At 40.2% G+C, this 25761-nt stretch overlaps 1 protein-coding gene across 6 annotated transcripts in view; it reads left to right on the forward strand.

The window, feature by feature from the left end:
- The window catches only part of ENAH (ENAH actin regulator), a 91355-nt gene that overhangs the window by 50981 nt on the left and 14613 nt on the right, over positions 1 to 25761 (forward strand). For 2 of the 6 annotated variants that reach the window (XM_030946013.1, XM_030946014.1), the window contains exons 4-7: positions 6514 to 6598; positions 20503 to 20822; positions 22003 to 22809; positions 24714 to 25021. In XM_030946013.1, coding sequence (XP_030801873.1) covers positions 6514 to 6598; positions 20503 to 20822; positions 22003 to 22809; positions 24714 to 25021 — 1520 coding nt within the window. The remainder of the gene's footprint in view (positions 1 to 6513; positions 6599 to 20502; positions 20823 to 22002; positions 22810 to 24713; positions 25022 to 25761) is intronic. The other 4 variants (XM_030946016.1, XM_030946017.1, XM_030946018.1 and 1 more) reach the window with 2 other exon arrangements.

The following is a 25761-nucleotide window of genomic DNA, read 5'->3' on the forward strand; positions in this document are numbered from 1 at the left end:
TTTATTACCTGTGTTGTCAAAAGTTGGATAATATCTCTGGTCTTGCTAACAAGATTTTTCCCTTCCTTTTAAATGTGGGATTGATTACATAAATTTTTTAGGTCGTTACTAGGTGTTTATAATAGCTGATACTGATTAGGTAATCCTGATTTATGTGCCAAAATGCTGACCCTGCAGGAAATTCTACCTGTTTATTGGGCAGAGTATTTCCTCTTCACTGTAATTGCAGATAAAATTATTGAAAGCATCATCAGTGTTAGTTGTGGTGTTTGGAAGTGAAGGGAGATTTGCTAAGTTTTCAGAGTTATACAAACTTTTAAGAGTTGCCTGTATGGTGTTTCTAATTTTTTTTTTTGGTTCTTCAGAATTAGTGGTGTATCATGTGAAAGCATTCAATTTTAGGTGAACAATCTGAAGAATTTAATTAAAATCTGGTAGCTGGTCTAAACTGCATGGCAAATATTAATAGAAGTACATTAATTTATGGATAAAGTTTTGTTGAATAAACACAGAGGAATGTCAGTCTGTTTTACAGTTGGGGGCTTATAGTGTTGTCTTTAAAAATATTATCAGTAGAAATTGGAGATAGATTTAATCTGCCTTTTGGGAGCAGGGTGTTTTCATAAAAGTCATGAAGATAGCTGTGAAACACACCTTGGTTAGGCTCATTTCTGTAGTATTATCCCCCAGCAGTGACAGCCATCACCTATAACATTGCTATTTAATCGAATTTTGGCACAGCTGAGGGTGGAGGGGGAGCTCTAAATACCCCACAGTGGATGCTATTGATAGATTTAACTTCAATATTTGCTCCTAGATGTTTGTGGTATTGTAGTTTCATCCAGCAGCTGCAGTTCCCTGCTGGTGAAGCTTTGTCCCTGGGCATGAGAGGGTGGCAGAGGGACACTGGGAGCTGCTGATGTCCCCCAGAAAATTGGGTTTGAGCCAAGCCTGGCTCCCAGGTTATCAGAGCCTGGTTTCCAAGGCACTGCTGGCTCTGATAGGGGCTTCTGCTGGCACTGATAGGAGGCTTACCTCTACTTAAATTCATGTGTGCTTTAATGAATAGTTTTGTTGTTCTTGGTGCCTTTTATTGCCTTGATCAAGTTAAACGAGCTTGTGGATTGAAGTGGAAAGTGTTTCGTTTCAAATTTGGAGTGATGAGTGAATTAACTGAGCTGAAGGGAGCTGGGAGTGAGGAAGTAGGGGTTTGAAGGGAGGGGAAGCCTTGGCTGGGAGGTGATTCACCCAAACAGAAGTACTAGAGAAAATTTTGTCATTAGTTAATGCCCTAGTTTTTGGCCATCATGGTCTTGCATATAAACCCATAACACCTGTTGGGAGGATATGTGTCATAAAATGAACTTTTACACTGATATATGATGAACAATACATTATATATGGTTCGTTTTGTTTCTTTCAGTGTGTCTGCTTGGGTTTTAAAAATTTCTAACCCATGCTGTCCTCGTTGGTATTTTGATGATACTGCATCAAAAATCTGTACTTGAAGATGACAACTTGTCTCTATTAGTTTAAATAAATTGCTGTGGCTCGAGCAGTGACTTGGTTGTGGTTCTGCTCAAGGCTGGTTAGAAAATCAACCCAGCCTTTGTTCTGGCATGGCCTGGAGCAGGACAGGCTCTGAATGGAGCTGGAGACACATCAAAGAGGGATACCACAGTTGTTGTTCTTATTGCTTCCTGCACAGATCTCTGAAAAGCCTGCTTTCCATTCATTCAGAAAACCTTTAACCATTTAAACACACTTTTTTTTTTTGGTAAGTTCTTATATTCCCTAACAAAAACACATCTTCTTTCTTGGCTGTAGCTTTGAACTCTTGCCTGGGGTGTGGGCTTTGTTTAATAGGAGTATTCAAACTGTCCTTAAAGAAAATATTTTCTAAAGATTATAATTAGCCAGGTCACTTATGTTTATATCATATAAATGTGTAAATAAATTTGCTGTCCACTTTCAGTCTTGGAAAAGACTTCTAAAAGACAAGCCACACTTTGATTTGGATATCAGACTGTATAATTGGAACACTGCTTACTTTTGGCACTAACATACTGAGAAGTGAAGGAGCGGGATTTCTTAGTCACTGAGTTGTTTGTATAAACTTTTTCTCTGGGGAGAAAATGGAGATCTTTACCTCAAACTAAAATTCTTATGTGTGATAGTTGACCAGCTTTAGTAAATTTATTCAAAAATTAGGGTGAGAATAAGCTGTACTCTGAAGTACAGTAATTGCAGGTGGGAGGTTTGCTGTGTGGTTTTGCCCTCTTCATTTAGGGCATGTGAGGTTCTGAGGAAGATTTCACATGATCTGGCTGCCCCTGGTTCCCCCAAACCCCTTTTCATCCATCCTTGTGTTACCAGCTCCCAAGTGAGCCTGTCCAGCCAAAGGAAAACACTCAGTGCAGAACTTGCAGGACATGTGTTGTGCCAATCTTGAACAGCTGATGCTTGGGGGTTTTTTAGAGCTCCAGGAATGTGATATTTTCAATATCAGCCAGTGTCAACACTGATAACATCCAATGCAGCTGGCATGAAAAGAAGTGGGGTAGGGTGTGGTGTGACACTCCAAAAGAGAGGAGGTAACTGAAAGAGTGTCACAGACATCTATTATGAGAGATCATTTCCTTAGGATTTTTCCTTCTGAGAAGCTGAGAGGCCTCAGGAATAAAATGTAAACGTTGATTATCTGCTGCTGTGGAATGCAACAGGTGCATCTGTGATTGGCCCATGTTGGATGTTTCTAATTAATGGCCAATCACAGCCCAGCTGGCTCAGACAGAATCTGAGCCACAAACCTTTGTTATTCATTCTTTCCTATTCTATTCTTAGCTAGCCTTCTGAGGAAATATTTTTTCTATTCTTTTAGTATAGTTTTAATATAATATATATCATAAAATAATAAATCAAGCCTTCTGAAACATGGAGTCAGATCCTCGTCTCTTCCCTCATCCTCACACCCCTGTAACCACGGTCACAAAAGAGGAACAAAAGGCATTGAGGGAGGACAAACCCTGTGTTTCCTTCCTATGCTTTCATAGGGTTGTACAACTGAAATTGGTTTGGCTTTTGAACAGAGATACAAAGTAACCAGTCAGTTGGGGCTAAAAAAAATTAAGGAGTTTCATAAACTCAAACTCTGGTTGTGGTTTAAAAGGGTGATGTTGGGGATGCTTGATTTGGTTCAGGCAGTCCCCAGCAGTCTGATGTTGATGTTCTGATGTTGATGCCACCATAATTGTCTGTGTGACTGCATGAAGCACCAGGTCTGGCTGTCATCTAGCTGGTGGAAATGCTTCATGCAGGCTTTTTCCCCTGAGATTTTTAATGTGTTAGATTGCCAGTCCACCTCTCACCGCACACTTGCCTGAACTGTCATAGAGGAAGGGTGATGCAAAGGTGAAAATAAGCTGAAAAACAGAAAGCACTGAAACTGGAATGGCTGCTGAACAAATTAGTATAAAATTATATCCTCTGTCTGTCAGAATGTGCTGCAGAGTGCACCATCTGTGCTTTTTTAGAAAAAGAGAGATGTTAGGTTTTCTTTAAAACTCAGAATGAATAGACCATTCAGCCTCATCTCTCGCTTGGCTTATATTGGCTTCTAAAGATAAATTGATCCTGTAAAAGGATCAGAGTTCTTTTCCAGGCAGTATCTGAATATTTCTCATGGGGGTTGATGTTTCTGAGGTATCTTAAAATGTTCAGAAGCCTCTGAGAGAGGTTTTCACTGCCTAGTTCCTGTTTATTTAATACACCACCTGTCCTGCTACCCAGGCAGTTGTATTTTAGCAATAAAGTGGTAGTCTTGGCTTGCTGTAATAAACCTTCTAGGATAAAACATATTTTTCCACCTGGCATGTACCTTTAACTTCCTAATGTTCATTAGCAGGGTGGTTGCAGAGGGAAATTTCACGAGAAAACAGGACAAATGACTTGGGAGCTGAACATCCCTTTTCTTGAAAGCCTTTGGTATACTCAACTTGCATTTCCTTGAGGCAAAAAAACGTGTAAGAAGTACTGGAACCACCAGGTTAATTGCCAGCAGGGGATTTTTTTTCCTCTCCTATGTGCATAGCTGTGAAAGAAGCCCATCACTGGAGTAGGCTGGCCTAGCTAAAGCTGCCTTGGCTGGCTCATGTTTGCCATGTGTAGAATTGGTGGATAAATTGGTGGTTTTCTGAAGGACGGTGCTCTGGAACAAAGTTGGAGGCTACAAGAACAGGTTTTTCTCACAGCTAAGGTGTGTTGGAATGGCCAGAGCAGATGAAGTTTGGTGTTTACTTTTCTGGAGGTGTTGGCTAAAGAAGGATTTTAAAGGTTGGAGAGTGGAGGTCTGCACCCAGCTACTGCAGCACGATAATACCTTTTCAAAAAAAACTTTTAAATGCTCTTAAAGATTAAATTGGCTGAATTGAACTTTTCATTTCTACTGCATTTTCAGCACAAAATAGTTCTGGTTCTCAATTTCTACAATGTGGACGCATTGTGACCATTTCTTTTCATTTCTGTTTTTCATTATTAATTTTCAGGTCAGCATGTTCCTGTTCTGAGGAATAAGACAGGAATTTCATCCCATATCTGATACTCAAAGTGCTGCTTGCAGTTTGCAGCTCAAGCTGTGAGCCTTGACTTACTCCAAGTGTTCTGCTGGGCATGGCAAGCAGCAGAGCTGGTGTTTACAGCACCTTTCACTGCTGCTGGATTGTGTCTGCTTGTGAAAGGCCATGAAAAGCTGCAGGCAGCAAATAGCCCAGCTGCCTGGGAGCTGCTGTCATGGGCATAAAGCTTTCCACCTGTCTCACAGGGCAGAGGAGAGGAGGATGTGTGTCTTATGGAAGTTTTAAAGCGAAAAAGTTTTCCAGATGAGCCATGTGGCAGATGTTTCTGTTTAATGGTCATTTAACTGCAATGATAAATTAATAATTAATTTTTTTGCATTTAAAATACAGGTTAAAAATATATAGTTTTTAAATATTGGACTATAAATATACAGTTTTTTTAATATTGCATTAAAATACAGGTTTTATACCTGGAGGTGTCTCTTGGAGATACTTATTGCAAAACTAGTGCATCCCAAGCAACATCAAGGCATGAGGTATAAGGGCCTGATGCTTGCTGAAAGAATAACTAAGGAAATCACCACATCTGTAGTACACTGCCTGCTTTCATCCTCCACAATCAAGTCCCATTATTTTTGTATTTGTAGGGTACATAGATAGTGTACACTTTTATAATTTTCATGATTAAAGATCACAGTGGACACAAAACTGTGGCATTCTGAGGAAATTTGCCTTTTTGCAGGGCTTTTAAACAAGGCACTTGTTTGCTGTGCCTCAAGCAAATTGCCTGTCCTTGATGTGTCAGTGTATCACACATGGTCTTTTTATGGGTTTAGGTGACTTTCACAAATTCAGATAGGAAAAGATTTTGCATTTTGACATTTGAGATGGGGAAGATATCATTACAACTCCATAACTTTAACTGGTTTGGTGGAGTATCAGTGGGAAATCACTGCTTTGCTCTTGGACATTTTCAAAACTTGATGTTTTAATTGATTTCAATTCTTGTTTCTTATAAATTCCAAAATCTTGAGCATAGCTGTAGTCTAAATAATTTCCTAGATTACTGCCTGACAACAGCAATGCATCCATGGTCTCCTGTATTCCATTCCACACTTTGTTCTTCACCTCTTTTTACACAGTTTTGTGCTGTAAATACGTTTGTGATTAAAATGCTAAAGCTTTTTTTGTTTCTAGAATACAGATCTCACATAGACAATTACTTGAAAGTTGGGTGGTTCAGAATTTCCCATCAGTAAAGGCTGAAGATGATTTTGCATGACCTTCCCTTTTGCATCTCTTGTGCTTAGCAGAATTCACAGTTTGCACATTTGTTATATGCCCCATTCCTTTGGACACAATACTTAGCTATGCAAAAAAGGTCTTGGATCCAAGTTGATGACCTGAAATCTGAGTAAATTTTGGTGTGACCTGTAGAAACATGCTTTATCTTCCTTCTCTCAGTGTGGTGGTATGGTTCTGATGGTTTTTCTCCTGTTCTTTTGTTTTTTCCCTTTTTCTGTTTTCTCCCCCCTTTCCAGTGTTCTATTTAGGTGAGTGGTTTAATTTTCTGAGCCTTTCCTGCTCCTCCAAGAGTATTTGTTCATTGTTTTAAGAAAAACAATCAGACTTGGAGTGCTTTTCAAAGCTTTTGTCAAATTCCATCATGCAGAAAGTTTGTTTTGCATTTTTGTGAGACCTTTCCATCCATGTGAAATAAATTCATTCTGCAGATGTGTGAGGTAACATTGTACCTGTGTGAGGTTGCAGTTTTTATTTGCTGCATTATGCTGTTGAGCTTGTTTGGCTTAAAAAGCAAAAGTGAGCAGTTCTTAAAATGTTGTGTGATGGCTGGCCTTTTTTTTTTGATTTTGTGCTTTTTTTTTTTTTGCATGGTAAAAATTCAAACCATTAATTTATGATCTGTCTTTGCTCTTAGGTCCTACATTGCCTCGACAGAATTCACAGCTTCCCTCTCAAATACAAAATGGTCCATCACAAGAAGAAATGGAAATCCAGAGAAGGTATGGTATTAAAAGTGAGCAGCTGTTCAGTTCAAGGAAGTGATAACTGCTAATGAGGAGAAAATAAATGTCAAGGACTTAGGATTGCTCTCCTGAATGAGGGCAGCATTTGTCTGTGCAGTTCTCAGTGCCACTGTAAAAACTTTATTGCTGGATCCCTTGTTCCTGCTCTCCACCCATTCAAACAATGCAGTTGGAATTGGCATGCCAGGAAAGAGTTGAAGATCAGAGGGGAAGCCTTGGGAGATTTCACTGTTGTCATTTTCAACCAGGCTAATTAATTTTCCAGTGACTGTTGTGTGTTCAGTTGTTGACGCTGAAAAAAGCAGCAAGTGAGGAAGGAAGTTTTAGAAGCAGAGAACTGAGTCATCAGGAATGACAGGGCTTTTGTCCTGAGTGTGGATGTGCTAGATCAGAACATTCTGTTGGAAATCTTGTTTGCCTTTACACTGTATTCTTTAGCAAAACCCCTTAATTTTCTGCTTTTAGTGTATAAATTGATGGAGCCTTTAGCAGTTTAATTTTCAGCTGGAGCACTGCTGGTTATATCTGTGCTGCCCTCAGTGACTGGTCTGTGTTCCCTGGGCCATCTGGGGCTTCCTCCACGTTTAGCTGTTCCATTCAATTGCTATCCCTGTGGGATATTTCTTCAGACCTGTAGCATTTTGAACATACAGAGTTTTTTCCCCTTCTTTTTAATAATCATTATGTATTGATGAAGTGCCCAATTTCTACAAACTCTGTGGTTGCCATATTCCCAGTTTTGTTGTGTGGCAATGTGGGGTGAGTGTGGGGGTTATGGGTGTGTGACATGGCAAAGCCTTGTAGGACAGCGCTGCCACACTGGGCTAAGGGAAAACAGCAAGACCTTGGGCTGTCCCAAGCACACTGCCTGTGCTGCAATCCTGGATTATTTTACCATCAAAACACTCCCAGGAGATTAGCTGTCCCCTTCCTGAAGGGATGTTGGGAATGATTCACATGCAGGACAGATCCAGGGAACAGGAGCCTTGGATAAATGGGAGGTGGTCCAGACTGATGGTGTAAATGCACCTAATAGCTTTTTGTGCTGACTGGAAGAATGCTTAAACATGTTGGGTCTAATTAGCACTGAAGCTTTTTCTATTTTGCTATTCAGCATTTAAAGGTCAGCAGAACCTAATTGCCAATTTAGGAATAATTCATTTGATAAAGAAGCTATAAATGTTGAACAAAGGGTTGCCATCAAAATTGGCATCATACTTGTCTGTCTCTTTTCTTCTGTGTCTTCCTAAATCTGAGCAGGAATCACTTTATCTGAAAGTTACCTTGTTTAAGAACAAATAGCAAGAACCTCATTACAAATCTGTCTGTTTGATGTGTTTATGTGCAAGTTTGCTGTCATGATAAAAGTCTTTTATGTCACTTCTTTTGACAGACTTTTAAAAAGCCTTTTTTTCTTTCAATATTTTTTTCTGTCCTACATTAGTGTTTTTTAGTATTTTTATTTGCTGTCTGTTCCTTTAGAAAGCTGCATTATCTGAAATTTATAATACTGAAATACTTTTGAGAGAAGCATTGTGAGTGGCATCTCCTCAAAGTGCTGCCCTATATTAAGAGCTCTGAAAGTCTCTTGAAATTTTTGGTATGTGAAGGACATCCTATCAGATGGCATTCTTATGGCTTGGCTTTTTTCATCAGTGTGCTCAACTTGTTTCCATTTAATGCAATGTCCTCTTTGAAGTCTGCTTCTGGGTTTGTTTTGTTTTTCCCTGAAACTGGAATGAATGTTTACTCATGCTGCTAGACAGATTGCCCGTGGAAGGACTATTGCTGTTGTGTCATTAAGCTTAAGAAGAACACGTAATTTTGTTAAAACATTTCACAAATGCTTCTTCAGTCTCATTACTACATGGTGATAATAAAGTTCAATTAACTCTAAGCTGGAACTTCTCTTCTGTAGTAACTGTCTTGCAGCTTTCAGACTCTAAGAGCAAGAGTTACTACCATCATGTAGGGAGTAGTAAATAGTTGGGAAGAAAAGGTTTAAGTATATATTACTTTTAACATATCTCCAAGTGACATTTCCAATCTCAGTAAAGGGTAAAAGCAGTGTGGGCAGGCTTGAATCCTGTGGGGAGCAGTAAGACTACAGGGAATGCAAGAAATGGGAATAAATGTTACTGCGTGGGAAGGAACATGGGGTTTGTGATGGATCAGGAGAAAGGCTGTGCCAAGTCTATGGCTTGTGGAATGTGTGTCTGTTGGGTGGGGGTTTTCTTTAAAGTGTGGCTTGATAATAGTTGTCTTTGAGTTCTGTTCTCCCATCCCTCCTCTTAGGTGTGCCTGGATTTAGTAGTGTGTAACTGACTCCCCTGTTAAGTGCAGGAAAATGGTTTTCAAATTATTCTAAGCTGGAGAAAAATATCTGCTTGCATGAAAATTAAAGGGACCCTGTGGAGGTCTAGTCTAACCCTCTGCTCAGAGAAGGACTAATTTCAAAGTTAAATTATGTGGCTTGGAGCTTCAAGGTTTTCCTAGGCAGAAATAGAAACATTTCTTCAGAAGTATTTTGCCAAAGGACTGACCAGTGAAGAGTGGCATAATAAAGAGAGCTCTTCAACCATCAGGGTCTGATGTTTTCCTTTGCTTTCATAACCAGTGTTCAGGAATCTTGGGAAAATTGGGAATTGAAGAGTGAAATTAGTTCATTGCCAGCAGAAGTACATTATTTTGGTTCAGAGATTTTTCTCTATTTTAGAAAGGATTTAGATGCCCTTACATTTTGGGTAAAACTGCTTTGTTTATTTTGCTGCAGAGCTTCCTACTTGAATATTTGTATTGCTTACTGGGCAGTGGTACAGTTCCTAAGGCTGCTAGGACCAGATGTGCCATCTGAAACACTGAGGTTTTTATAAGGCCGAGATTACACATAAGGTGTAATGAAGTAATTTTTTCTGGTGAATTGATAATTTTGTTACTGTCTTTTAAGAAACCTTAACACATGGTGGATGCTTTCCCTCTCAGGGAGTACTTGATGCTAGCTGTAATTTTCCTTAATTTGCACTCACTTCAGTACAGTAATAGCAGGCTTTAAAACACTCCAGCTTCCATTTTTGATCCTCCAAACTGAAGGGATATTTTGTTCTGTGGGTTGTTTTTCATTTTGTCAGAGTGGTGGCCAGGCAGTGTTTATAAATTCCACTGATTGATAATGAGCCAGCTTCAGCTGACATACATATTTGTTAATAACTGCAGAGTTACCTCATGCCAAAGACCATTTTAAAATACAAGATTAGTTCATGGCATGCCTGTGTGTGCTACTGGTGCATGTAAATTTACCTTCTCTCCCAGCCATGGTAAATACATTGTCAGGAATATGAGTCACTGAGTTGGTATCTAATATGACACTTGGGAATTTAATGAGTTAATGTTTATAAATAACTTCAAAATGGTCACTGCTTCATAAATAAAGAGCTCCAGGAAGACAGGAACTGTACAGATAGTAAGGAATGATGAGGGTGTACAAGCCCCCCAGTGCCCTTCAGGGGCGTCATGGACCAAAACTCGACCGAATTCTTTCGTAAGTACTCAAAAACATTACAAGTTTATAAAATGCAACAGCAGAATATTAGGAGGGGTTCTAATTATTAAATACTTTATTTCCTTGTATGTTTAGTTTGATTTGTGGTGTTACTGTTAAAGAAAACACAGGGGTATGCCTGTGCTAGAATTTAGTATTGATATGATGTGGATTTTGTAACATCTTATGGAAAGATTCTTAGTTTTAGTACAAGTTCAGAGGCTGTCAAATGTAGCAGTTTCTTAGTAAATAAGAGACTTGAAGGCAAGTATTTTTATTTTACAGATTAAACTTTTTCTGAATTTTGCTAATCTTATTCTTCAACTACAGTAAAATGTTTTCCCCCTTGTAACCTAGTAATTATTACATACTCCTGAGCTGTTTTGAAAACACATGCTAAGAGAAAAAAATCTTGCAATTTAGTGTCAATGTAGGTATTGTAGTTTAAAGGAATAAAAGTTTGCCCATGGCTGTGTGTCCCTGGAAGCCTTGTTTCTACTGATTTCCCACAGCCTGTAACTTTTCCCTACTTAGTGGCCAGATGTACAACTTCCAGCTTTCCTTTGCTTCTGAAATGGTGCCATTTATCCAAAAGCTTCTTTCAAGGAAATAGGATTTCTTTAAAAAGCAAATGGGTTGATTAGATTATAACTGAGCACACAGCTCTAATCTGAGATACACATGAATATGATGGAGTTGTTGGCTTTTTGGTTTAGGATTTGAGAGGTCAGTAGTATCCACTCATATGATTGTATCGTTTGTAGCTGGGCATAGACATGGTTTAGATGGAATCAAAAAGGGCTTTTTTTTTTTTTTTTTTTCTTTTTTTCTTTTCTTTTTTGGCCTGTCTAATTTCCTTTCCATTTGTAGTAAAGTTTTCAGAGACTAACCTGGCTTTATGGGTAGATGTAATGGGTGTTGTGTGGCTACAGCATAATTGTAGATGCTGGTAACATTAATCTGTTGAGAAGACCACTCTTCCATTAGGCAGTATTCTGATGACATCAGTAGAATTGCTTTCAAATCTTTCAGTTCTGTGAGCATTTTTCTGTTTAATGCAGAACACAAAATTGGAGTTGAAAGTTGTTCTACATTTTCACAGATTTTTGGTTATTGTGGTTCCCTTTTGAGAAATTGTGTTCCAGTTGTACTCACTGGAATTCACTACTGAGAGGGAGTTGCCAATGAAAGTAGGTTTTTCTACTGCTGAGATTCTTCTTTTTTCTAAAATTCCACGAGTACAGGTGTCTTTCTGTGCTCTAGCTTCTGCCAGGAAAGCTCATGTTCTCTTAGTTTGAGGTAATATTATTGAAAATATGGAGATGAGGAAAATTAGGCTTAATGAGGTTTGATGCAAGAGCATTAATAGATCCCTTAGTCTGTTAGAATTCCTCTATCTAATGAATTTCAAGTTTGTAGTTGTCTCTTCATGTCTTTATCATAGTGGCTGGCTACTAATTTTTGCTTGACTGATAAAACCTAGTTCTTGCTACTTGCAGCTAATGCATTTTTAGCTTATAACATAAAAGCTTCTTCTTAAACCTTAAATCCCTTTTGATCAAGGAGATGAAAGCCTGTTAATTTGACTTTGGTAACAGATAAAACATTGGACAGTAAACTGGACCCAGACAGTATTTTCTTCACAAAAGCAGAAAGGCTTTAGTAAAGCATTTGACAGATACCAAGAGGGAATTTTCAATTCATGTGGAAGAGAGGAGGATTGCTGTGGAAGTGTGAGGAGCACAAGAACAGGCATCAGTGCACCAATGGGACCTGTAGCAATCAAATTTCTTTTGGTGTCTTGCTGAACAAAGCAAGTCCTTGCTGCTGATGTGAGTTGAGATACGTGAGAATGAAGGAGAACAGGAGGGGTTGGATGATATATGATATGATATGATATGATATAATATATGATATTGCAGATTTTGATGATCAGAATAGAATGAGAGTTCCTAGTAGGTGTCCTGTTTTTAGAGGGGAAAACCACCAAAATGTGGACCACATTGATGTACAGGGAAAATCAAATGGACATTGGAAGTGTTACATGCAATGGTGACCGATCAAGAGAAAGCTGCCTGAACATTGCACAAACCCAGGTCCTTACAGCTATTTCCAGTGTTTCAAAATCATGATAAATGCAGTTATTAACATGCCTTCATCATTTCACCCCATGTAAAGTGTTTGATACAAACCATCATTTGAACCAGTCTCACCTCTCAGTGCTGCTGAAAGAACCAAAGGTGCAGAGCACAGTTCAGAGTGGCAGAAATTGTCAGTTCCAGAGCAAATACATAAACTCACTTCACAAACCTCTGGCCTTTAACAGTCAGACTTGGCAGATCTTCTGAGTCCTGTGTCTTGCTCATTGTACCAAGCTGACTAAGTCTGGTCTGGGTTCCTCTGACACCATGTGGATTATGCTCAGGTAGAAACTGTCCTGACTGTCAAGCACTTGACAGAAAATAAAGCTGACTTGGTAAGAGTTTTAGAGCAGGAGTTTAGTTAGATCATGCCAAGTGAAGTTTATGCAGCTGAGATTGCTTAGGAAGATGCAAAGGGATTAAATATTGATCACTTCTGCTAAGCTTATGTTATTGGTGCATCCTGTACTTCTTATTTATGAAGATTCTCAGTCTTTGTGGAGGCTGCCTGTGTTTGATGTCAATACAGCTTGCAAATTTCCAAGATGTGGATGTATTTTCTCTTTGGACATGAATTATGAAATTTGGGGGGTGGTGTGTGTTCATTCCATAGTACATAATGTGTAGGCACTGAGATATTGTAAATATTCAGTAGGTTTGCGTGACCATACAGGAGAGTGAGCTCTGTGGCAAATGCTGAATTTTGGAGTGGTGAATAAATATTTAATATTAAAGATGGAAGAGCAAGTTTAATGCTTGTACTCCATTTTGATTACTCAAATAAATTCCTGCAAATTTGAAGGGCCATAACAGACACACTTTCCTGAACTTGTACAGAAGATGATCAGAGGATTAAACTATTAAAAATCAAGCTAGGAGCTAAGTTCAAAATAACATGTCAAAGCACTTTTTTTTCCCTGTAATAGTTTCAACAAGGCTAAAGTAGCTTGGCTGTGTCTGTATCTACTTCTGTGGATGTCCAGAGAGTGTTCCTGGTGATCACAAGGTAGAGGACAAGGTGCTGCAGATGGAGCTGAGGTCAGCCTGCATCTGTGCTGGTGCCTGTGGCCCAGGCAGACATTGTGTAGCCTGTCTGCAGCCAGCTGCTGTGTTTGCTGCAGTGACTCAGTGCTGGGAGGAGGAGAAACCATCATGTGAGATGTATTCTAGTGAGTAGTGACTGTTGGATTAGATAATGCTATCTGTGCCCACATGCTGGGGCTAACAGCATTTGAGAATAAAACTCCAGACATTGCTGGCTTGGTTGTTGCTCTGCAGTTGGAGGCAGGGTTAGAGGAGCTCAGGGCAGCCCCAAAAGCCTGGGTACACTGGGGCTCCAGGTTGAGCAGCTCAGTTGGTTTGGATCGATGAGCCTGGCTTTAATCATAGCTGATGTGATACATTCACTTTTAGACCTTTTAGAATTTAGCATAGTAGTTACTCCTAGATTTCTTGCCTTTAAAACTTAAAAAAACCCCTAGTGAAACACAGAAAGTGAGATGCATCAGCTGTTGAGTACTTTCTTAGGACCACATTTCCTTTCTTATACTGAGTGCCTGAATGGTAACTTTCAGAACAATAAGTGGAGAATATTACTGCAATACTTGCAACCAGCAATAGTCTGGCAACCTTCATGTTGCCTTCTTAGTGTCATCCTTATGTCTCTCTTCTTACACACTTTGTCATTTTAGAAAAAGTAACAGCACAAGCAAGAAAATATTTTTCAAAAAAAGCAAAAAACCCACCATGAGTGACACAGAAAATCTCCCCTCAATTGTATGTTTTTAAGTCCACGTTGTTTTTTAGTAACTCAGGTGATGGTTTTTGGTGTCTTCTTTTAATACACATATTGAAAAATCTTTCCCCCCTCATTTGCCTTGTTTTTGTATCTTTAAGCAGACAAAACAGGGATAGTGTTCATATTGATCTTTGAGTGATTTGATGGCCTGCTTTGACACACAGTTTTTCTGCCAAGAAAGAATGAAATGTGAAATTGGTGTGTTCATAAATGACAACTAACAGCTGTCAAATATTATGAATTATCTGCCTGCAGCTGACCTCTTCATTCAATGCAGCAATTACTTCAGTCAGGTCTGTTCCTCAAGATATTTTGTTTTCTGCAGGCTTTGTTTTGGATCTTTGTTTTCTACAATGAGTTTTAAAATTAAATACTTCAAACAAGTTTCTGTTCATCTTGGAGTGTCTGTCAGCTCAGTGCCTCCTGAATTTGGATGTGATACAGAGATGCCTTTGTTCTGTTCATGGAAATACCTCTGTTTTTAATGTATCTGGCTGTGTGACAAGAAGCCTTCCAGGTTCGTGGCTGAACTCTGTTATTCAGGTTGATATATGGGCTCCTCAGTGCAGTTTCCTATCATCTTTTTAGGAAGAACTGTAATGGCTTGATCTCACAGCCAAGAGCAAAGCAAGCTAGTGTTAGAGTCCTGAAGATTTATGTGAATGTGCAGCACAACTTCCACTTGAGGAAGCAAGGTGACCTGCCAGAGCCTTTGCAGACTGCTTCAGCTCTGCATTTGTTACTCATAGGTTTTTTTTCCTCTTGGTGCCCTTGTGACAGAAGCTCTGGGTTTTGACACAGCTGGAGTTTCTTCATGTTTCAAGGCATCCTTGCTCTGGTGGATGGAGTCTTTGCACAAATCCAGTGACTGCTGCAGGTGACAAAGTTACGGAGGCTTAGATGTGGAAAGTGTCCCAGGGAAGGACAGATTCCCTCTGGCTCTTAAGTCTGCTCTGAACCAGAATATTGTTTTACCAGTAAACACTGAAGTTTCTCAGTCTGGTTGAGATCTTTGTCTTCTCTTCAAGCTGTGTGGTAATGGCCATATTTTAAGGCAATTAACTGAGGGCTCCATTCTTTTGATTGACTGTGTTGAGATCTTCAGCAGAAGGCCCAGAAGATCTCACAGTCATTCACCTTCAGGAGCAGAAGTTAAAAAAACCCCATCTGTTCCCTTCCCCCTCCCCAGTACAGATCAAAAATAATAAATAGTATTAATTTGAGACAGCTTCCTAGTCACCCATCACACACACTGGCCTTTGAATGAAGTGGTGCTACTTGCTAAATGCAAAGTGATCTCAGTGTGCATGTGGTGCTGGCTCATTTCATAGAATAACAGGAGCTGAGACAGCAGGGCTGCTTAATTGTTATTCCTTTTTATGATCAAGAGCAAGCCAGGAAGGCTTTGTGTGTACCTGGGTAAGTAAATTCACTGCAATTCTGTTTTTGCAGTTGTCATGTAGGAGAAATTCTAAACATTGTCACCATCACAGAATGTGGGGGGATTTTTTCCAGCGGGGATGCAACAGTGTGTGCTTAATTCTGCTCATTGCATCTTTTTTTCCCCCATGTGTTATTTCAAGAATGTAGTCATGCTCCTGCTGCTTGGCTGCCCAAAGAACTGCAGGATTAATGCTCATATTAAGTCACAAGGTAGTATTGTAAATATGATGCTTTCTTTATCCTCAGACAGTATCTGCCAGTATCTCCTTAACTGGACAAAAGTATAAGGGCAAGAGGGGAAATAATTTTAAAAGCTGGTGCAGTATTAAAGTAAGCTAATTTAAAAACAGCACCACAAAAAAAAAATAACCAAGAACCTCTCCCAAAACACCCCTAAGTGAAGTTTCCCAAAATGCTTTTGGCATGAAGCTAATTAAAATCCACAAAGAAAGTGTCATGAACAGTCACTGTGATAAAGCTCCCAGCTATTCTGAGATTCTGAAGTTGACTCTGAATCTAAACATGAGTAACAGCACCTTGTGTGTGACTGACATGTGCAGTTCTACAGCAGGCTCAGCTATTCCATGGAAATTACCTCTTACATTTAATAAGTCACATTTCTAAAATAGTTGGAATAATCACATTGTCTTTGCATAACAAGCATTTCAGTACAAGACAGCTCTCTGGGGCATTTTGAGTATCTCTTTAACTTTTTCAAAAGTTGTCCTGGTGGCCAGATGTGCTTTTAAGACTGAAGGATTTCAGGTATTGCTTTCACAGGGTTCTTGAACTACCAGTCTTGACATTCAGATGTACTTTAATTGAGGTGTGATGATTCCCCTTAATCTGCTAATGCTTTTGTCTAATATAATTTTGATCTCTGACAAAATTTAACAATATCATTATACTATCTAATGCTGACTAAACAAAGCCAGAGGGATTTAATGCCTTTTTTTTTGAATAATCAAATGTGCTTTTAATCTTTTTTAGCTACAACTGTAACACTTGCTAAGATCTAGTGTGTAGCTTATGGAATTTTTCCTTGCTTATTAAGTTGTGTTAAAGCAACTTGATTTCATTACTGGCATCTGACCTGTGCACCTTTTGGTTTGCTATTCAAAAGGTTTATTAAAATTGTTAAAATGACAGCAGAAGTGTAGTGAGTTATGAGGTGTGGTTTTTTGGTTGGAGTTTTTTTTTTTTGTTTGCTTGTTGTTTTGGCTTCTTTTTTTTCTTTGTTGACAAAGGAATGCTTCAGTGACATATAATGAGGAATTATTCTCAACAATGGTGTATTTAATCTCATATTTATAAGATATGCTTGCAAGGTATTTTGCTGCCCTCTCTTGGTAGAGCATTTGTATTGTAAGCAAAGTGCTTAACTTTGTTCCTGGCAAAAAGTTCTGGGTTTATTCCTTTTATTTCCTGAAGAAATGGGAAATGGGGATTCTTTTACCCAAAAAAAAAAAGAAAAGAAAAGAAATGTTAAATACTGCCTTACTCATGAGTACTTGTTATTCAGGTGCTGTGTGGATAAAAGTGATTATTTCACTGTCTTTTATCTTATTTGGCCAATATCATTTGATAGTGTTCATTGCCAGTTGAAATATTTTTTGGTTCAGAATAAATTTAAACACTTAGATGCATTTTGTTATGACACAAAACCTTCTGTGCCAGGCCAAACACCTGGAATGCTTCCCTCTGCTGCTCTCCATCCTCTGGGCATCCCTTGGTTCAACAGCTTCTGCAAGATGGAGTTTCTCTTTTCTAAATGATTTCCCATGGTTGTTTTGTTTTGGTTTGGTTTGTTTTTTTCCCCTGTAGGCTTTTTCCTGCTCTTCCTTTGAATCACTCTGGCAAGGAGTTCCATAGCTCATCTGCCTGATGTGCAGAGCTGCTCTTTTCTTTTGAGCTTTGCTCTCATTATTTTCATTGGCTCTTTTCTCCCAGCTGTTGTGAAGGGGTGTCCCCGTCACTCAGAGCTCCAGTTGTCCCCAGAATACAGAATTACAGCTTTCTAAATTATTTTTAGATGGAAGGTGTTGGGTACTTTTGATAACAGTTTTCTGCTGCTCTTAAAATCTTTTCAGTTCTGATTTTCTCCCTGTTTTGAGGTGGGAGCAGGGATGCAGGGATTGTGAGGCAGGGTGGTGCTATTTCTGTACTGTCCATAATCCTTTCTTCATGAATAGCATCTGCTTGAGGTTTTTGAACAGGACACATTAATGAATGGATGTTGTTGTAACCCTTATATCTCACTCCTGGGTCCATAGGCAACCCAAAGTCCAGCACTTTGTAAATTCATTTAGCAGATATTTCTCTCTCTCTGCCCTGCTTCACTTCAGTTGAGTTTTATTTGCCAGTTTTATTCCCAGGTTAGTTGGAATTAGAAGATCCATCAGTAATTCTTTATAATCAGCCATCATCCTTGCTGTCCTAAATAAGTAAATATTATTAAGGAGCTTTATGACAAGCACTTCACTGTTCCTTTTCCAGGTTGTTTATGGAAATAGGAAATTGTGGCAGAGCCCTTGGTATGGCTTATTGCAAAACAGCTGCCCTTGTGTGAGGAGTGACCTATATTGAGCTTCTATTCATGTAAAGAAATTAAGAACTTAAGCAAAAGAAATTTTCTGGCAGTTGCTTGATGTGTTGTTGTTAAACCCAGGGAATTGATACCTTCCAGTATTATAAACTAAATATAACGTGAAATGTTTATCATCTCAAATGTCATATCTACATTTTAGGTTTAGGATGAACAGAGTGTACATTTCTAGGTAGAATATGCTCATTTCTGGCAAATGGATGCAAAAGAATGATGGAAATAAACAAAGCTGCTTTGGAGTCTGTCAGTGTTGTCTTCTGCTCTGAACAGTCTTTTAGATACAAACATGTGCATCCACCTCTCCTTTATGGGGAAAAAAAAAGAATTTCAACATGACCAAGCTGAAGTTAGCCTTGATGAAAACCCTGTTTTCCTCTAATAATAGGTTTTATCTGAGGAGAGGAAAGAGCACATAGTCAAATTAGTTTTGTACAGAACAAGCATAAGTGTAACATCAAAAATATTTTTAATACCTCTTGGAGATACTAAATTAATATTTCTGTGGTTCGTATTATATTCATTATATTATATTGTATTATATTAACATTTCTAGGACTCCTCTACTGGCTCCAAATATGTATGGGTCAATCACCAGACTTTTTAGTGGACTTCAGATAGTAAAAATCAGTCGTTTAACAAAAGCTGGGTTGCAGCTCTGGTTTCACAGTGACTGCTTTTACAGCTTTGGTTTGTGGCTGAGGGAGGAAATGGTCAAGGAGCAGAACTGGATTTTTGCTTCTGATGGATAATTAATTAAGTAGTGAAAAAGTCCTTTTGTTGTGCATAACAGGAACTTACTTGGTTATAGAAATAATAAAATTTCAAAATTTGTAATTTTGTTTTGTTTGTAAAGGAGAAACAATGGTCTGAAAATGGAATGGATTTCAATAACAATAGTTCATGGGCTGGAGTTTGCAGTTTTGCTGGTAATTCTGGGCATGAAAAGGAGTGAAACAGCTGAAATTCCCTTCCTTTTCAGAATTCTGTCCTTATGACTCTACATATACAGCATAGTATTGCCAGTGACTGTCCAAATTAAATTGCCCAGTGGCATAGTACAGAAAACACACATCTGTTAACTTGAGGTGTCAAAATTCAGATCTCCTCTCTGCTTTATAGTTAAGACCTGGATGTGCTTTTTGTTTGTTGAGAAGCTGTCATCAGTTTGCTTCTGAAACATGGCAGAAAAAATGGCTCTGTGCTTTGTAGATCAGATTTTCTTTCTAATTGCTAGGATTTATTTTTTTTTTTGGAAACAAGAAGTAAATAGAGAACAACAACTAGCAGCATTTTCAGTGTTATGTACTGACAGGAACATACTGGCCACAGCTGGGAGGAGGATCAGCCTAATTTTGTTTCATCACTGAGTTATCCCCAAGAGATGAAAAAGCTTTGAAAATCAAGAGGCTGTATTTTAACCAACTAGGAAGATATATCTTTTAAAAAGCCCTAAAAAAATCCTAAAGAAAATACAGAACAAGTTGAGAAGAAAGGATCAGACAGGTGGTATATAGCTTTCCCCACTGCATTTCTTTTTTCAGGAAAGTCCTTTCAGCCAACCCAGTGCTTTGGCAGAGGATTCTGCAAGGTTTTTCTTACCCTTAGGGTATTTCCACTGCCTGGCTTTTACTTGTTCTCCTCCTCTTCACATCTTCCCCCTCTCTGCTTTGCTTTGCAAAGCCTCCCATGAGCTGGAAGCCCTGCCAGCTCCCTGCAATGTTTCCTTGGCTGCTGCACCCTGGATTTTTTTTGACCATGTCCATTTTTCCTGTGCCTTCAGGGTGTTCTCATGTTGTTGCCAGTTCATCTGTGTGTGTGTCTGTTAAGATGCAAGTGAGGATGGACACATGTGCATTTTGATGGATATGGAATAAAATAAAATATGGATGAATTCGATCTGACTAGTTAATCCAAAAACCATAATTTATTTGAGGTGTTTCTTTTTTTTAATGAGTATTTGTGTTAGTGCTATTTCACTGCACTTCTGTTCACTGCTGTGAGTATAAAATACCGTGCAAAGAACAAATGTAACTCCATATCCCAAACTGGGAAGATTGTATCAGTTAGTAAATTAGCAGTAAATTACCTCTTGAAGTCTGTCTCTCAGAATGTTCAGTTAGTTAAGAGGAAATCAGATATCTGATTCTTTTTACTGTAAACATAATAAAACTATTATCCAGCTCAGAAAAGTGGCATGTTAGGATTAAGACTTCCAGGTAGGTACAGATGCTGTGTTTTTGTTCTGGCTGCTTCCAGGACTGTCGATTAGTTTATCTCCTTGTCCTTTGAAGAGCTGCCTGATGTTTTTGGTTTTCACTTTGCAGCTTAGTCTCTTTCCTTCTCTCACCACTGCAGACAGTTGCAAGAGCAGCAGAGGCAGAAGGAGCTGGAACGGGAGAGGCTGGATCGCGAACGGATGGAACGGGAGAGGCTGGAGAGAGAGAGGCTGGAAAGGGAAAGGCTGGAAAGAGAGCGCCTGGAGCAGGAGCAGCTGGAGAGGGAACGGCAGGAGAGGGAACGGCAGGAGCGCCTGGAGAGGGAGAGACAGGAGAAGGAGAGGCAGGACCGCGAGAGACTGGAACGACTCGAACGGGAGAGGCAAGAGAGAGAACGGCAAGAACAGTTGGAAAGGGAACAGTTGGAATGGGAAAGAGAGAGAAGAATTTCAAATGCTGGTAAGAATTTCAAAATCCGAGCGTGTTCTACCACCAGACCGCTCTTGATGTGTTTGAGTGATGGAGCGGGAGAGAATCAACAAATGGCAAGGGTGTACAGCTGTGTAGCAACAGTCAGTATTTCAGGCTTCATTTTGCTGGAATTCCTTCCCTATTTTTATGGCAAGAAGTCTAAGATATTTGGCTTTCCTGTCATAATTTTCCATTAATTCTGAAATAAATTTTTTTGCGTTCTTTGCTCACTCCACTGCCACACTCTCTGATTGCGTGGAAGAACTTGAATCATTTTGGGCACCTCCAACGTTGGTTGAAGTGTGATGAGTTAAACTTTCTAAATACCTTATCATTGTGTGCTCTATTCAACAAATGTGTTGTCATTACTTAAGTTGAGAAAAAACCCCTAGAAGGTATGTTGCTATATAAGGCAAACTAATAGTGTGAGAAATGCTTTTCAGTCTGAAGCCTTGCTTAATCTATCATTGAAGTAACATTTCAGTGAAATGTGTTGTATTTGTAGATAAGATAATGCACTGCCTGTGGAAATGTATCCAGTGATAACTGAAAGCTTTCTCATTTTGGTAATATAATGGAACATTAGTCAAGTGCTTGGTTGTTCTTCAATCTCAAACTCAATTTACATAAGTCAGCTCATGGTGAAAGTCAAGGAATACTATGTAAGTCATTTTAGAGCAGAGGATTTTATTGGTAGTTTTATTCCCAGTACTTTCAATATTTGCTATGCAGCTTTTTCTGGGGAATAGAGAGATGACACTTGCTGCCTATGGTAAGTGTTTTATTAGTGGAGTTGAAACAAATGTTAAGATCACTACATTTGCTTGCAGTTTGCAACCAAACAAGAAGATAAAAGTGGGTAAAAGACTGATTGCTCAACCCCATATCTAACCCATCTCACAGATGGGATTTGAGAAAACTTTCTCTAGAACGTACTTGTAAATTCAAATGTTGGCACAAAAAGAGTTGGTAAAATTTAAGAGCAGCTGTTGATAATATGTAAAACTTTCCTAACAGTATTTTCACTTGTGCCTAATCCTCTGGTACTAACTGTAGTCTACATTTTTACATTTTGTTCGAATGCTGGTTTTGTTGCTTCATTAGCTCCCTTTTTCTCTTTCTCCTTTTTTTATCCTGCCTTTGCTGCTGCTTTCCATCTTCTGTCCAGCTCCATCTTTCGACAACTCCCCGTATAGCACTCCACTTCCTGAATACTCCAGTTGCCAGCCTCCTTCAGCACCTCCTCCATCATATGCAAAAGCAGTCTCAGCGCCAATGGCCGAGGCCACACCGGAGTACGCTGTAGTGACTTCTGCACCACCGACCTCCACTCCCCCTACACCGCCTCTAAGGCACTCTGCATCGCGTTTTGCTACATCCCTAGGCTCGGCTTTCCACCCCGTTCTCCCCCATTACGCCACGGTTCCTCGGCCCGTGAACAAAAGCTCCCGGCCCCCTTCTCCCGTGGGCGCCGCGGCCACGTTGCCTCCCAGCAGCAGCAGGCCTGCGGCCTGGGCCGCGCCCAGCTTCGCGCCCCTGCCCCCGTCTCCTCCGGTCATGATCAGCAGCCCGCCGGGCAAAGCCGCCGGCCCCAGACCCGTCCTGCCCGTGGCGGCTTCCAGCGCGGCGGCCCAAGCGTCCACGTCTTCTCCCACGGCTCCCAACGGGCTTCCCGAAAACCTGGCTTATCCGGTTCCTTCACCTTCTACCTCAGGTCCAACGCCGCCTCCGCCACCTCCTCCCCCCCCGCTGCCTTCCTTTCCGCCTCTGTCACTCTCTGGGCCTCAAGCTTCTCCTTCTCCCAACTCCCCGAATGCCTCGACTCCCTCATCCAAGCCTAGTGTTCTCCCTTCTCCCTCTGCAGCTACCCCTGCCTCTGTTGAGAACTCTCTAAACTCTGTGCTGGGAGACTCCTCTGCTTCTGAGCCAGTCTTGCAGGCAGCCTCTCAGCCGGTTGAAGCTCCGAGCCAGCAGGGTAAGGCTTTCTGTTATTGCTACTAATGCGCTAAGGGGCAGAGCCCTGACTGCCCCCAGGCATGAGCACGGTGCTCCCCAGGCTGCACTGATCCTAATGCCAAACACTGCTGGGGTAAGGGAAATGGAAGAGCTCTGTGCCTAGGAGCTGATGTTCTGTGGCCTGTCATGAGTGAAATCCGAATTTCTTAAGAATTCGCCTTTTGAGAACACAGTTGGTCACGTTCTTGCTTGGTAAACCCTGCACTGTTGGTTTATTTGGGAAGTGGTGTCACCACTTCATAGTTCATAGATCATCCATTTCCTAATGGCAGCCAACATACAGGAGCACATGTGTGGCTTTGGACCTGTAAATGACCTTCAGTAAGACCATGGTTTATTTGGGAAGTGGTGTTACCACTTCATTAGTTCATAGATCATCCATTTTCTAATGGCAGCCAACATACAGGAGCACATGTGTGGGCTGTGGACATGTAAATGGCCTTCAGTGAGGAACAATTCAAATTTAGAAAGGCATGTGTGACGCCTACAGCATTTCTTTCTGGGCAGTGGTTGTATTTTGATACATTGCTGTGTGCACATACATATATACATGTGTATTTAGATACAGAGAGACAGGTCTTTCTGCAGTATTTTGCCAGTGTAGCTAAGAAGACTTTGGACAAAAAGTTTGATTAAGCAGGTGACAGCCTCAATGAACACTCCACCAATATGCTAGAAATGCATTTTACATGGTAATACATGTCTTTGTTAACCTGCTTTTACACTGATTTAACAGATTTAGGTGGATTTAGTAGATGCAGGTCTTTGTACAGAACTCTGCAGTAGCTCCAAAGGTGTGGGCAGAGGGGTTCCTGGGGGATAAGCAGCCTGGTACAAGCCATGCAGAATGGACCATGTTTGTATCCTCCTGTCTGAAATGAAGGTCTGAGCTGCTTTGGGATGGAGTGGAAATAGAATAAATGGCCTCACTTCTACTGTGGAATAAAAGTGTGCACTTGGACAGTGAGTGATGCCAAGAGGGTTTAACAGGCTTTGGAATTTCTGCAGTGGGTAGCAGAGTAGGAAACCAGGAAGACTCACATGTGAAATTCCTGCCTTTAGAGATTGAGGTAGTTGTGCAGTATTTTTCCTGCCTTTTGGTGCTTTTGGTGAGACAGAGGTAGGATCTCTGGAGGTGTGGAGCTGTTGTCTATGTCAAGATTTCTTAAACTCTTCCAATAATAATAAAAATAATAATAATAGTACTGCAGTGATCATCAGAATATTCTTTTTTCAAAGTACACTTTGTATTTGGATAACAATGTGAATTTAAATAAGTAGAAGAATGAGAGATAAAAAATAGAAGAGCTTTTTCCCATTAGCTTGATACATGTCAGTCTTCTAACTCACTAATTACTGTTTGTATTAAATTGTAAAAGCTGATTGCTGAAATTATTTTAAAGGAAAGATTTACATACAGCTTAGAAATCAGCATTGGCAGTGGAACAGTCCAGGGGTTCAGATGTTTGGGTGGTGTATCAGTGCTTGTTAATGCAGTGAGGTACTGTTCAGCACCACGTGAGCACACCCTGTTGTTCTCCTGCTACGATGCTCATGCCTGACTTTACTCTCTGCCTGTTTCCTGGTGTAAAGCTGTTCTTGGTTGCAGCCCAGAACCTGACTGGAAGGGTTTCATGTAAATGTCTCTGGAACTGTCTGATCTCTCACAGGATACTGTGTAATTTTTTTAGTACATTATATAAGAATGTTTCTCTCCTGCTGAAATTCAGCGTTTCCTTGCCCATTATCTTACCGGTTTTAATGTCTTGTACACTGAGCAAAAGAGCCACCATTTCAATGGAAGCAAGACCTTTTGTTTTCTAAATCCTTAATGTCTTCCGTTTGTTTTCTCTCTGACACTAGGTGTTGTCCAAGGACCACCTGCACCTCCTCCTCCACCTCCCCTGCCCCCTGGCCCAGCTCAGTCTTCAGTAGCAGCCCCAGCTCCTCCTGGCCCTCCACCACCTCCTCCCCTGCCACCTTCGGGGCCACCCCCGCCGCCACCGCCACCTCCTCCGCTGCCCAGCCAAGCCCCTCCCGTTCCCCTGCCCCCTCCGGCTCCCCCCCTGCCAGCCTCGGGCTTTTCTGCGGGATTCGTGGCCGAGGATAATCGCCCTCTAACTGGACTAGCAGCTGCACTCGCCGGAGCCAAACTTAGGAAAGTCTCACGGGTAAATAGAACCCTGGTTTCTTTTTCACCTTCCTGTCCCCCCGCTTCTAAGCTTTGGTCAAGGTCAACAGCAGTATCAAGGCATTTGGGGTAGGCTTAAATCATGAAGAAAAAAGCATTACAGGATGTGCTGCCAGCCCGTGCCATCCTTTATGCACTTGTGCCTGTAGCATTCACATTCACTGAAAAAATCCCTTCACCCAGGATTTTTCTCCTGGGAAGCTGAGAAGCCTCAGAGAAAAGGATAAGAATGGATAAGAATGCTTCTCTCCTGCTGAAATTCAGTGTTTTCTTGCCCAGTATCTTACCAGTTTGATGTCTCATACACTGAGCAAAAGAGCCACCATTTCAATGGAAGTAAGACCTTTGTTTCATTCACATTCTCTGAAAAAATCCCTTCACCCAGGATTTTTCTCCTGGAAAGCTGAGGAGCCTCAGATAAAAGGAAAACAATTTTATCTCGTTTACTTCTCCTGTGTTGTGATCACATGTAGAATGTGTTTGGAGTCATTAGATTCTGGTGTGAGTTGTTTTGACTCTTTGGCCAATTGAGGCCAAGCTGTGTCAGGACTCTAGAAAGAGTCATGAGTTTCATTATCATCTTTTTAGCATTGAGTTAATATCATTTCTGTACTCTTTAGTATAGTATAGTATTCTTTAATATAATATAATATAATATAATATAATATAATATAATATAATATAATATAATATAATATAATATAATATAATATAATATAA

The sequence above is a fragment of the Camarhynchus parvulus genome, chromosome 3 (genome assembly GCF_901933205.1).
Source record: "Camarhynchus parvulus chromosome 3, STF_HiC, whole genome shotgun sequence".
NCBI classification, from domain to species: Eukaryota; Metazoa; Chordata; class Aves; order Passeriformes; family Thraupidae; genus Camarhynchus; species Camarhynchus parvulus.